We start from the raw sequence: 13,332 nt of genomic DNA, 5'->3' as shown, positions 1-13,332 counted from the left end.
ATGGGAAGGTGATGCTTCATTAAGCACTTTGATTGCAATGTGTCGTTATTTTACCCGCTTTTAGCGATAATTCTGTCACTTTCGCCTTATTTAACGCCCAAGAAGGTAAGAATCTTCTTTTTACTTCTTCTCTCCGATACATAACGTAATTAAAATACTCCGTGCGATTAAAGTCCTTCGTGCAAGAACTCTCTTAATGACATGCCGATTATGTGCATAATTCAAGTTTCAATAGTTTCGTGTACGTCTTTTGTGTTTACCCGTTTGTATAGCTTATTTTGTTCATTTTTGTATATCACTCTTGTACTTGTATATGAAGAAATCAGGTTATCAAAACCTTAGGTCTTCAATAGTAAAACGTTGTCTCTACTGTACAGCACTCTCCACAGAGTGGAGAGGCCACTGATCAACTCCAGAAATCTAAGTCATATCAATGCAAACTTTCTGATGTGAAATCATTGTCGCACATGTTACTTATAATTTGGTCAAATTTATTCATGCAAGTTACGATCGCTGAATTTGACTCATTCCATTTGATCTCTCTTCTTGGAATTAAAAAAGAGCAACTTGGAGAGAGTAATGTTTGCTGTGTGATAAGTGAATCGAAACCTTCCAGCTCCCTAAGCGTTCATTTCCCTCTGAGGGAAATCTATATCTCCAGGTCTAGCAAGTTAAGGCAGGGATCAATGAAGTCAAAGCACTAAATCAACTCTCTCTCTTTTGTTGCTTGAAACGAACACTTAACTAATATAAATTCCTCACAATAAGTTTTGAGCTTTTGGGTTATGATTTAACGGTTAGAGTAGATAAAGCTTTCTTTGTTTTGACATTACTTTTCATTCATGCTCATCAAAATAGGGGTTCTCAGTTAAGCACAAGGATCTACATAATCTACCCCCTCCAGTCTTTATTTGAAGTGGTGCCCTGGAACCTCATAAAATTCTGCCTTTTATTTACATCATTTTCTGGATTTTGGTTCTTCCTTTACTTTCAATGTCTTGAAATTTAAACCAAAATTTTGAGTTAAGAAGATTTTGTATGGGGAGATATTTTTTTTTTTTTTTTTTTTCGGAAACACAATTTGAAGTGTGCCAAAATGATCCAGATCAGGTATTTCAAGAGGACATATGTGCTCAAACAGTAGCAATCCTGTAATGGTGCACTCTAGATCAGGCACTGAGTATGGCTATTCTTCACACTGTTTTCTATACATTCCCTGAGGTGCTGACAAGGAGAAGTTGGTTAACAATCAACTGCAGATTTGTTTTTTTGTGCTCATGTGACTGCGTGTGCTTGTCCATCACGTCCTATTCAGGTTGAAATTTTCAACACATAGTGTTCATATCATGATAAAATGCTCATTGACTGAGTTTGGTCAAACTGGACTAGAAAATATTCAGCTCTCAGTCATGAGGCATGGACCCTGCTGCTCTGAGTCCATACGTCATAACCTAAGCCCAAGTGTTTTCCTGTCTGGCCCTCCCACTCAGTCGATGGGTATTTATTCATATGATAACTCAGGCAAATAATGTTTGCTAAACTTAGCTCCAACAGATTTCTCATGTGCTGGAAAATTTTTCTATTTGAACAGAATCAATCAGGCTGATAAGGATCACCTTTGTGATTGAGCTCAAGACACTCATGAAGATGAACTAATAGCAAGAAGTACATTTACACAGGTCAGTCAAATTTTCTGTCCGTAATTTTTGACATTGATAACAGATGCAGATAAGAAACTAAGTAAGCACTATCTTTGATACAATTGTAAGTAAGGACTGTTTTCACTCATTGTATCAAATGTAACATATCACTTAGAGATGCAATTTAAACCTGAAATGACACAAACTGAAGTTAAAAGAAATCTTAACCCTTGAACTCCCATGAGTGACCAAGACAGATTTTGTCCTTACAATAGCAGTACAATGTCAAGCAAACAAGTGATAAGAATGGAGAAAAATATCAATTAGGGGAGTATGAATTGATCCAATACCAAATTTTCCAAACTTATTTCATAAGAATTGTACAGCAGACAGATGTAAGGAAAATTACTAAAAAGATCTTGGGAGGAAAAAGAGTAAAGCACAGATTACTGTTTCAGATCCTGGACCTTAATGGAAAAATTTTTTGAGATGTACACATTTTGGTATTTCCACAACATTTTTGGGATGTCATGTAGCTAATGTGTATTTCCCAGTCACAACAAATGACTACATAGATTTCTGATCCAATAAAACTCACATAAACATGCTTGAGTTATGTCAACTGATGGAAGGCTTGTTGCATAACTATGTTATCAAATGTTATTACGGTATATACCACACTAGTGAAACATGGTTTTTGCATACATTGATTAATTAGTTCAGAAGTGAATAGCAAGTACTTTTCACCTCTGAACAGCCGATGAGTCAAAATCACAGGTCAAGAGTTGAATTTCTAATTTCACATTCAGCATTTTAGCACATTAGAGGAGGGTCTTCTACTGGTCAGGTTACTTTTGAGAATTAACAATCCTATCTTGGGTGTTAAAGTAGCCTACTGAATAGGCGTAATTTTGGTGAGCAAGTGCTCAGCTTTTCTCAGCAAAAATTATGGCAGTCATCTTTGATTTTAATGAAAGTGGAAGGCTAGGGAGATAAAGAAATTTGTACCACGGGGTGGGGGACAGTGAAAAAATTATAAGGAGGGGGTTGCGGGTGAGGAAGTGAATATTACTTTTTGCCCCTTCCTGCCTCCTCCACCAACTGTTGACTCTAGCTCCAAATTAAACGTGGCCAGTTGAAGAAATGATTGTGTGCTTCTGAAAGTTAACTAACAAGGCCCTCGTAAAGCACCTGCACTGCACTGCTGGCCAGAGTGAAAGGGTTGTTCTTTGTGCATTGCATTCCTTTATTGACTTCCAAGATACAATGAAAATCAAAATGAAGCTAAGGAAAAGAAATTAAAGCAGTTGTCATAAACAGATGAATTAGAAGTTAATACAATGAAATAAAGAAATTGACAAAATGAGAAAACAGAAATAAAGGACAGAAAATACACACACAAATGTTGAACAAGATCTGGAACAAATTGATGAATTGAAAAAAGATATAAAGGCAATCATCAAAGAGGTTTGAATGGTTTGAGAGATATATGCCCGTGAATATAATAACCCAAAAGAACAGAGGCAAATTATGCAGAAATAGTTACAGAATATTGAGGATCATTATAAGGGACTAAATAGAAATATGACAAAATCAGAGGAAAAAGTCCAAATTTCTTAATGAATGTTCTAAACAAATTAGTATCTAATTTCTTTTGTAATTTCTGGAAACATTTCACATACTTTCCTAGTTTGTGACTTATCTAATGGCAAAACCTGAAAGTGACAAGGGTGGCAGCATAGTGAACTGCAGTGATGACCCTCCACCTCTGAATATTGCACTGTGGGAGCTTAGCAGTCTGCCAAACAGGAGGAAACGTTGGAGTGCAGACCATCTTCCAGTTGACATTCTGCTGTTGACTGAGGAGGATTGTGAGTTCTTGGCTTGTTATTATTACCTGAGAGATTCCTTTAAAAGCTATGAGAAATCCATTGGATATGTGTACTTTGGAAAGATGGGTGAAGATGAAGATGAGTCACTGAGAGTTGCCTTAGTGAAGTGTTCTAAAGATTCCTCAGATCCTGGAGGTTCTCAAACTTCTGCTAAAAATGCCATCACACTCCTGAGACCCAAGGTTACTGCTTTGGTTGGTTTCTGCTACAGTCCCAGTCCTGAAAAAGCCCAGCTAGGAGATGTGGTGATATCCTCAAAACTTACAACAGATTGTCACCAAACCCCAGTGAGTAGAGATGTTGGTAAACTTGTCAAAACTGCGGCTTATGGATGGAAGGCACCATTAGAAAACCCACAAGCACAAGAAGTCAAGGTCAAAGAAGGAGAGATTTTAAGTTGCTCTGATATGAACGGTGCTGAACAGCAGTGTCAATCACACCCTGGGGCAATTGCAGTTGAAATGACAGGAAAAGGTGAGAATAACTATCAGGGTTACAGTAGCCTGGCATCTGCCTTCATTAAAGACAAGATTATTTTGCAATAAACCAGAATGGATTTTTGTCATGTTTAGTGAGAGTTAATGTAATACCAGGGTCACTCAGACAAGGCTGGCCCAACCCAATTTCATAAAAGGGTTCTAAAAACACCACATTCCTAAAACATCCTCCAATGACAAAGGAAAGTTAAAAGACTGAAAAGTGTTTACAGAAAAAAAAAAAGGGAAGCCTCTTGATTATCTTCTGGAAATATCATTGCTTCAATCCATTCCAATTGTTATTGCTTATCCTTTTTTAATTTTTCAACCTCAGGCCTTTTTGCAGCAGCTCATGACATGAAGATGGAGTGGCTTGTCGTTAAAGGTGTTTGTGACTTTGTACATGGCAGTGGATTTAGGAAGGATTCATGGAAGACTTTTGCTTGTGTAATGGCGGCCTCTGTTGTATCTAACATTTTTGGTGACTCTTCAGTGTTTGAAGTCTGGCCTCATTATGGAAGTATGTTTATGTTTATGATATACTACTCTGGTCTTGTCTTCTAAGACATCTAGGAAATTGAAAGTTTGCCTTTGTAAGAGATATCTTTATATCTCATACCTTTGCATGAGATATCTTTATAGAACATTAAATTAACAGTGAAATGACTGCTTGATTATGTTAAAAATGTATTCATACATGTATTCCTCCAAAAATATTTTAATTCTTCAAGTTGGTGAATTTCAATCTGTTCTTCTTTTAATTTTCTCACGATTGTGAGGTGCCATTTTTATCTTCTTCCAGTGCTCTTCTCAATTCTTACTTGTTACCCATTACAAATCTGTGAAGTTTATTTTACTTTTAAAACTTTGATTTAATATTCCTCTTACAGACAATTTAGCGAGAGAGGGGAGTGGGAATACTGATGATTCTTCTAATTGTGAAAGCAAAAGGGTGGCAGGTATTATATTTTTCTTTTGTGGTAATTTATTATTTTAATTGTTTTTTAAAGGTTTTTTCATTTCTCTTAAGATATTTTAATCTTCCTCCAGCACTCTTTTCAATTCTTACTTAGTATCCAATGCATATTTGTGAAGTTTTTTTTTTTTTTTACCTTTGAGTACAGTTTGATTTAATTTTCCCCTTACAGACAATGTAGCTAGAGAGGGGAGTGGCAACAGTGATGATTCTTCAAATTATAAACGCAAAAGGGTGGCAGGTATTTTATTTTTCTTTTTTTAGTAATTTCTTATTTTCGTTTTTTTTCACAGTTTCTTCATTTGTCTTAAGATATTTTGATCTTCCTCAAGCGTTCTTTTCAATTCTTACTTGGGGTCCAATTTATATTTGTGAAGTTTTTTTTTCACTTCATTTTCCCCTTACAGACAATATAGCCAGAGAGGGGACTGGGAACAGTGATGATTCTTCAAATTATAAACGCAAAAGGGCGGCAGGTATTTATTTTTCTATTATAGCGCTTTCTTATTTCCATTTTTTCTTCACGGTTTCTTCATTTCAGAACTTGGGTCTTCGGTGATATTGTCGATTCCATCTACTCTTTCACGCACGTGATAAAAAACTTGTTCTGTTGGCCTATCAAACTTTAGTGCTTCACTCAATGTTTTGAAATGCTAATTTGTCGCAAATTGCACTCGAAATCATGTGATTACCTGTACAAATGCGAGAGAAATTGAAATTTCAGCTTTTTTGTTGTGTCTTAACAGAATATTCTCCAGAAGAAACCTTTGATGTGAAATCCTGTAGAGGTAAACTTGCAGAGCATTATAAAAGAACCGCCACGGTGCCCACTTCTGTGTGGTCCAAAGCATGTCCCGTGAAGATTGACCAAATTTACACTAGACTCTCCGTGGTAAAAGAGGAACCAGCCCCGTCTGGGTCATCACACTCAAAGCTGAATCACTACACTGAGATTTTCATTGATGGCGAAGGAAACACACAAAAGAGAATACTTGTTCAAGGGCAGACTGGAATTGGAAAGACCACGTTTGTGAAGAAAGTTGCTGTAGACTGGGCAGAACTTAATGACGAGAACACTGAACTCGACGTGAAGCTTGCAGAGAGTCCAAACTACGAAGTCGAGTCAAATGACGGATCAGTTAAAGGCTTGGACGAAATTCAGAAGCAAGTCTTGAAAAGATTCGAACTTGTTCTTGTGGTTAATCTGAAGGAAGCTTCCAAATGCCAAACCCTCAAAGAAGTCTTGCATCATTGCAATATTTTTCCTGAAGAAGACTCAGCTTTGGTAGATGAGATGCTAAGTTATATCACGGAAAATCAAGAGAAAGTGTTGCTGATGTTTGATGGCTACGACGAGTATGGTTGTGGACTAAACTCCGAAATCTTCGACATATTTAGAAGAAAGAAACTGAGAAGTTGTTGTGTCTTGATAACAACTAGAATCTCCAAAGCGGATGAGCTTCGAGAGTTTAAGGATGTTTATGCCGAGGTCACCGGGTTCAGCTATCAGGAGAGATTTTCCTTTATGTGCCGATTTCTTGGCAGTGAAACAGAAGCAGAAGAGCTGTTGGGTCACCTATTTAGAAAAAATTTGACAGATTTAGCAAAAATTCCCCTCCTTCTCCTCTTCTTTTGCACTTTGTGGAAAAAAGGTAAAGTGAAGACCTTCCCTGATACCAAAACGAACCTGTACCTGGCGATTGTTCAATGCGTTGTGGATTATAATCAAGGAAAGAGTTCTCCTGCCCAGTTCAGCAAACTAGAAGACTTCCAAGATATCCTAGCTGAGATAGGAAAGGTGGCGTTGGAGTGTCTCTTAGAGGACGACCATGTATTTGAGTATGATCAACTCTCCTCTGCCATCCGTTGTGAAGAAAGTCGCATCATTGGTTTGCTTCAAGTTACCGAGTACGCAGAGAACCTTCGACCAGCAGGGTTGGTGTCCTTTATCCACAAGAGTATACAGGAGTTCCTAGCCGCGTGGTACATCACCTACAGATGTGTCCCTAAAAAGCATCTTGGTGGAATGGAGAAACATGCCCGCACTTGGGAGAGTTGTGCCGCTTGGGAGAATGTCTTTCAGTTCATTTGCGGTTTGTCTAATAATGGAGCAGTCATAGTTCTAGACCACCTTACTTCTGTCAGAATTGCTACACCGGACTTGGATTTATCGAAGAAAGTATCAGATGTAGACAACGATACGGAGGCACCATTAAATGACTTAACTGACAGGCACGTCAAGGTCAATGACTTCGTTCTTAATTTCCTTCTAGAGGCTCAGTCAAAAGATGAACTCTTACGACGCTATTTTGATTGTCTTGGAGGTATAATCTTGGTTACCACATCACTTTCTCGCCTTCTACAAAAGATGGAAAGGGAGACTATAGGAATAACTGCAAATTCGACTGTTTTCGTTTACGAATCGTCCCTTGACGTTCCAGTACAGGAGCTTTATCACTTGGTAAAAAATCTCCGTTGTCAGCAAAGTTCTGAGCCTTCGTCAGTTGAAAACTTTTTACGTAAGTTATCAAATGATCCCTGTCCACTTCCCGCTTGTAATTTCCGTTCTGTGCTCTTTTTCCGTGATCACAAGCTTCTGGTTTACTTAACGAGAGTGACTGTAAGATGTACTAAGTTTGCAGAACTGTTCAGTGTAAGTTTTGGAGAGTGCGTCCCATCTGGCTCGGAAGATACCCACCTAGGAAATTCATCTCTGAAGTTCTTAAGATCCTTTCATTGCAGCTGCACTTTTGAGGAGAAAACAAGCGAGACACTTCGGGTGATAATCAGGCACAGCAAAGGCTTGAAAAGGATTGGATTCGAAGGAAAAGGGTGCCACGTCTGCGAATTTTTGAAACAGGTGCCAAACCCCAGTGAATGTTGTGTGTCACTCGGCGCCACTCTTTATTCGTCCATCGACGAACTGGAATTGTCTACGGCAGAAATAGAAGAGCTAGCCAGGGTATTGCCAAGATTTAAAAACATTGTCGCTCTTTGTTTCAACTTTTCTCGATGCGCTAGAAAAGCAATAGACACATTAGTTACCAGTTTAACTCATCAATCTACTGTAATACTGAAATTTAGAGGAATACAGCTGACTTCTGCAGTGGTTGGAGCCCTCGGCCGGTTGCTTCCAAACATGTCATCCTTACAAGTTCTTGAGTTGACCGGGTCGGGACAAAGGATGTTGGAAGAGGAGGACATGGAGAGGTTATTTGGTGGATTCAACAAACCGGCACTACATTTGCTAAGGCTTACTTTCAGTGGTTTTAACGTGAGTTGTCTTCATCCGCTTACCGAACGTTTTCATTTTTTCGCCAACTTAGAAGAGTTACACTTTGAACGGTTGACCATGAATGAAGATGGTTTACGTTGCCTGCTAGAAGCCTTGAAGCTCAAGATCGATGCATTAAGTATTACGAGCCATTGTTCGGCTTCTCCATTCCTTTGCAATCTAGTGTCCTGGAAAAACCCCAAGAAGTTTGGAAGACCAGAGAACAACCTGACTCTGGAGGAATTAAGCTTGACTCCAGGTACAGCTGCAGTGCTGGGACGGTCACTTCCTGAAATGTCGGCCTTACAAAAACTGTCGCTGTGTAGATATAATAGAAAAAACAATGTGCAACCGAAAGTGTTAGAGGCGCTCTTTGGAGGATTTTACAAACCCCTGCCGCTGCGCGAGCTAATAATCTTTGGTTTCAAGTTAAGAGGTAGTCTTGTTCCACTCACAAAAAGCCTTCGTTTCTTCTCGAATCTGAGGCGGTTAATGCTTGAGGGGAACTTGGACGAGCGTAACTCGTGCGATTTGTTAAGGAGTTTGAGATTCACTCCTAGTCTAAAAGAGCTTGTCGTTGAGGGCAACCAGCTGGACTCCAATGATTGCTTCCTGGCGGAACCTGACTACTTATTCACTGAGAGAGTCACGCTCAACTTTCTTGAGAAACTGGTTCTGGATGGAGTAACCATGACCTTAACAGTGGCCAAGGTGCTTGGGCTTTTGCTTCCAAAAATGTCAGCATTAAAAACGCTAGCCTTAACTGGGGTGGAAGGTAGTACTTTAGAGGAAAATCATCTGGAGGCTCTGTTTTCTGGGCTCAGCAAAAAAATGTCTTTGGAGGTCCTTTCTCTCCGCGGCTTCAGCATCAGAAGTTGTCTTGTTCCTGTCTCCAAGAGATTTAACTACTTTTCTAGTTTAACCGAGATACTCTTTGGCCAGTTGCTCATGAATGAATGTAAATTATCTAGTTTCCTGGAGAGCTTAAGATTGATTCCTTGTCTGCAATGTCTTGAGAAACTGGTACTGGATGGAGTAACTATGACCTTAGCAGTGGCCAAGGTGCTTGGGCTTTTGCTTCCAGAAATGTCAGCATTAAAAACGCTTGAGTTAACCGGGGTGGAAGGTAATACTTTAGAGGAAAATCATCTGGAGGCTCTGTTTTCTGGGCTCAACAAAATAATGTCTTTGAAGGTCCTTTCTCTCCGGGGCTTCAGCATCAAAAGTTGTCTCGTTCCTGTCTCCAAAAGATTGCACTACCTTTCTAGTTTAACCGAGATGATTTTTGACCAGTTGCTCATAGATGAATGTAAATTATGTAGTTTTGTGGAAAGCTTGAGATTGAATCCTTGTCTGCAGCGTCTCAACTTAAAGATTCAGTCTCAAAGTACTACTGACTGCTGCACAACGGAAGCCGACAAAGTCGATTGTTTCAAACTAACTTCCCTCCAAGAACTGACACTGGAGGGTGCATGCGTGACCCCAATGATGGCAAGGGTGCTTGGGCGTTCCCTTCCAGAAATGTCTTTATTAAACACTTTAAAGATATTCGGGATGGATAGCATTTTGCGAGAATAGGATATGGAGGCACTGTTTGGCGGGTTGACCAAAACAATGTCTTTGCGCTCCCTAACTTTCAACAATTTTAGCGTGAAAGGATGTGTCGCTCCTCTAACCAGAAAGTTGCGTTTCTTTCCCAACTTGATGTATCTCGACCTCAAGATGCTAAACTTGGATAGTTTTGACCTCTGTAGTATACTAGAAGCCCTTCTCGAGGTCCGTGGTTTATCCGTAGTGACGCTTTCAAGTAAACAGTTTGTTCAGGAAGTAACACGTGTTGTACAACACCTCTTCAATCTACCGATAAGGTGTACAGGGTTCTGTGTTTTTATTGATCAAACAGCTTCTGAAGAAGTCGTGAGGGAAATTAGAGATGCCATCAAAGAAACACGACCTAACGTTTCCTTTATACCCGACGAACGTGATATAGTCTTCTATGTTTTTCATCCGACATTCTATTCCATTTTTGACACAAACCCAGTGAAACCGCAGTAAACCCTCAGTTAGTCAAATTTTCCAAAATGGGTTATGCGTAGTTTGTTGGCATAAGCAAACAATTTTGCAGTCCTGTCAGTGTTCGTCATTGTTGTTTGCCTGTGTAACGAAGTTTCCAGAACACAAGGGAACAATCTAGAACGTTGATTTACCGCATCGGGGCGGCTATTTTTAAGCTGTACTAGAACCTTCTCCGTATTCCAGAACATTCTATTGAGTTATTTTAAGGATGTGTCGTCATGAGCGTCTAGAGTGTTCCTGCTACTAAAAATATTATTTTAAATATAAGTATGATGTAATCGGTTACTATACATAAGGTTTTCAGAAGCTTAAGATTCCAGTAAAAAGTTAAGTCGCAGACCAATAAAGTGGAAAACAAGAATCTTCTAGCTTCGTGACAGCCTGTAAGCGGTTTTTGACATTACACAAGATTATGATCGTCCGTTCTTGCATTGCAAAAAAGGCAGTTGCTTAAAATAAAGTGGCATTACGTGAATTCGGGAGAAGCTTTAGTTGTGGGAAAAAAAAAAACAAGACTGAATCTTTTGTCAACGTTGCCGGAGATAGCCTCCAGCTCACTGAAACGGGGGGAGGTGGGACTTAGGTCCCCCCCTCCACTCAACTTTTTGATTGCTGCCTCACCGCCTATGCCAGACCACGATATCACCGCATCATTCTTCGATTCTATGTAATAATGTGAAGCGTGCTTGAATATAACGAAAGCTCTCAAATGCCTCAAAAATATGAGTGTTGTTAACGTTGATACCCCAAAGCGAGTGGTGTTTGTTCAGCTGTAACACAAAACTTTTAGCAATCTCGATCCTGAGAGCAAACGGTTGGTAAGCCTCTCAGAGTACATACCCGCTTTGCACATTCCCAGCCGTCATTGAAAATACTTTTTGAGCAATAAAAGGCCTTATTTGTATTTCTATAATATGATATTTAAATTTTGCAAAATCGCTTTGAATTCAAGTAGAGCGGAGCTCGTAAGGGAATATGACGACATATCAAGGTGAAAACACTTAGTATTGACTTGTCTATACGTCCGTTTATCCGTCTGTACTTACGCAATTTCGAAACTTTGTTTCATCACAAAAGAAGTTTCTCGATCCACTTCAACATTTGGGAGTTTCAGATGAAAAGTAATTGTGTTCAGTACAAAACTCTCAAATCTATGAAAGGAATACATCAAAATCTAAGGAGAAACGAAATGAGCTTTCGACTTTTAACTTTGCAAAACCCTATAGGAAAGTGTTTCATGTCATCACAAGTTTATACCCAGTTTCCAAGTTCGAAAAACGAAACAAGATGAACACTGCTCACAGTTAGGTAAAGCTAGTCTAGGCGAGCAGTAGCTTAAGGTAAAGTTAAAGAATCTCGTCCCACCAACGTATTGGCCAACGCGTCAGTCGACACACTACCGACACACCACAGACACATTACCAACGCCGGTCAGCCAACACGTACCGACGCGTTGGTAAGATCAACCGACGCGTCGACCGACACATTACTGACACAATACCAACGCAAACAGAATATTAATCCTTAATCTAGCAGGATTGCATCAATAAAGAATGAAAAATACATTACAGTAACTAACAAGTATCTTAAAACTGACAGGAAAGGTTCTTTTACGCTTGTCGTCGATTGCATACGTGACCGACCATAGACCTTTAAAAGCAAAAAAAAAAGACTTTACTTTATCGTTTGTGGTAGCATGCAGGACACGTGTCATATTTGGCCTTGCTCACCATAGAGCCCTCTGTAGCTCAGTGGTAGAGTATCGGAGCGCTGAACCCGATTGTCTGAGGTTTGACTCCTCATAATAATAATAAATAAATAATAAATAATTTAGCAGTGGACATTCCACTAGGTGGCTCTTCTTGTCCAGGTCTCTCATGGAGAGTCTTCAGTCTCACGCTCATGACATAACGAAAAAAACATCTTTATCGACATAAATTTAGTTTGTACCTCTCTCTAAGTAACTATGTGGTGTTGATATCATTGATATGTTCTTTAAACGGGATACAACTGAACAATATTCTTTTTAAGAGTTTAACTGAGGAGTTTTAAACTACACTGAGTTACGGCTTAGGAAAGCTTCTTGTATTGAGGAGCAAAGAAAGGCAAAATACGATTATTGAAAATTTTAACTTATTGAACATTCATTGCCTAAAATGAAGTGTCTTAACTGGTTTTTAGAGTTTCAAATGCATTTAAAAACATCGCTGAATGGAAAATTTAACAATAATTCAAATAGTTCGTATCTTCCATTCAAAACTGATCAATCTTTGACAGGTGCGGTTGGTTTATATTTTACAACCAAAGACTTATCGTCTTATAAAAGAGCTACAACTACCACCATAAAGCAAGTTCGTTTTACGATTGTACGACTACTAGGCTTGTGCAAATGAAGTTTAAGCATTTACTAAATTTTCGATTCTGAATATTGCGTTTCTAGTGTTCTGATTGGTTCACTCAACTCCAGTTATCAGCTCATATTCCGTTTTCATTAAAGTGAATTGCGCCGGAAAATATCCAACCATTCAGGATTTAATGAAAACTAATGATGAAGCTCTTCCATTTGAGATTGTTGGATAGGAGAGAGGTTATAGCCAACCCGGCGCTACGTACCTACCTTGTTGGCTATTTACTATCTCGTATTCAACGTGCGCTCCTGTAATCAATCCTGTAATCAATCCTGTAATCAAGTTTAATGTCTTTGCGTGGTGCATGGTTGCCCATATTGCCCGAGCCAGAGGCTCATATAATCGCAAGACAACACCCACCCATCCCACCCCAGGGGAGGACATCCATCACACAGTAATCTCGTGCGTGGGAAATTAACGTCTCCTACCCCTAACCCTGCAGGAGACGGGACCTCCATTTGTTCGTCCCTATCCGAGAAGACTAGAACATCTAAACCATTTCTTGATGTTATAGAAAGGCAGCATATTCTTCTCAATTATTTTAAGACCTTAAGTGTTGGTCCGGCCGGGGCTCGAACCCTCGACCTCCC

General features: G+C 39.3%; 1 protein-coding gene across 4 annotated transcripts; it reads left to right on the top strand.

The window, feature by feature from the left end:
* Positions 1–9,975, top strand: LOC111343125 (uncharacterized). 4 transcript variants are annotated; one of them, XM_088751500.1, is made up of 8 exons: positions 1–105; positions 1,592–1,679; positions 3,331–4,006; positions 4,343–4,528; positions 4,899–4,967; positions 5,157–5,225; positions 5,392–5,460; positions 5,731–9,975. In XM_088751500.1, the coding sequence occupies exons 3-8, from the start codon at positions 3,346–3,348 to the stop codon at positions 9,834–9,836; spliced, it is 5,160 nt and encodes a 1,719-aa protein (XP_088607626.1). In that variant the 5' UTR covers positions 1–105; positions 1,592–1,679; positions 3,331–3,345; the 3' UTR covers positions 9,837–9,975. The 4 variants fall into 4 exon arrangements, with proteins under 4 accessions (XP_088607626.1, XP_088607627.1, XP_088607628.1 ...); XM_088751501.1 differs by lacking the exon at positions 4,899–4,967; XM_088751502.1 differs by lacking the exon at positions 5,392–5,460.
* The last annotated feature ends 3,357 nt before the right edge of the window (positions 9,976–13,332 follow it).

Source organism: Stylophora pistillata, chromosome 3 (genome assembly GCF_964205215.1).
Source record: "Stylophora pistillata chromosome 3, jaStyPist1.2, whole genome shotgun sequence".
In the NCBI taxonomy this organism is placed as follows: Eukaryota; Metazoa; Cnidaria; class Anthozoa; order Scleractinia; family Pocilloporidae; genus Stylophora; species Stylophora pistillata.
The sequence above is the reverse complement of the archived record's forward strand: the minus strand, read 5'-3'. Positions and strand labels throughout refer to the sequence as shown.

What these genes read in the sequence shown, in the direction of transcription:
- LOC111343125 (XM_088751500.1), top strand. Translation starts at nt 3,346, where the DNA reads ATGGCAAAACCTGAAAGTGACAAGGGTGGCAGCATAGTGAACTGCAGT. An exon ending in TGAAAGCAAAAGGGTGGCAG is followed by an intron (nt 4,968 to 5,156) that starts GTATTATATTTT and finishes TTCCCCTTACAG; the next exon opens with ACAATGTAGCTAGAGAGGGG. An exon ending in TAAACGCAAAAGGGTGGCAG is followed by an intron (nt 5,226 to 5,391) that starts GTATTTTATTTT and finishes TTCCCCTTACAG; the next exon opens with ACAATATAGCCAGAGAGGGG.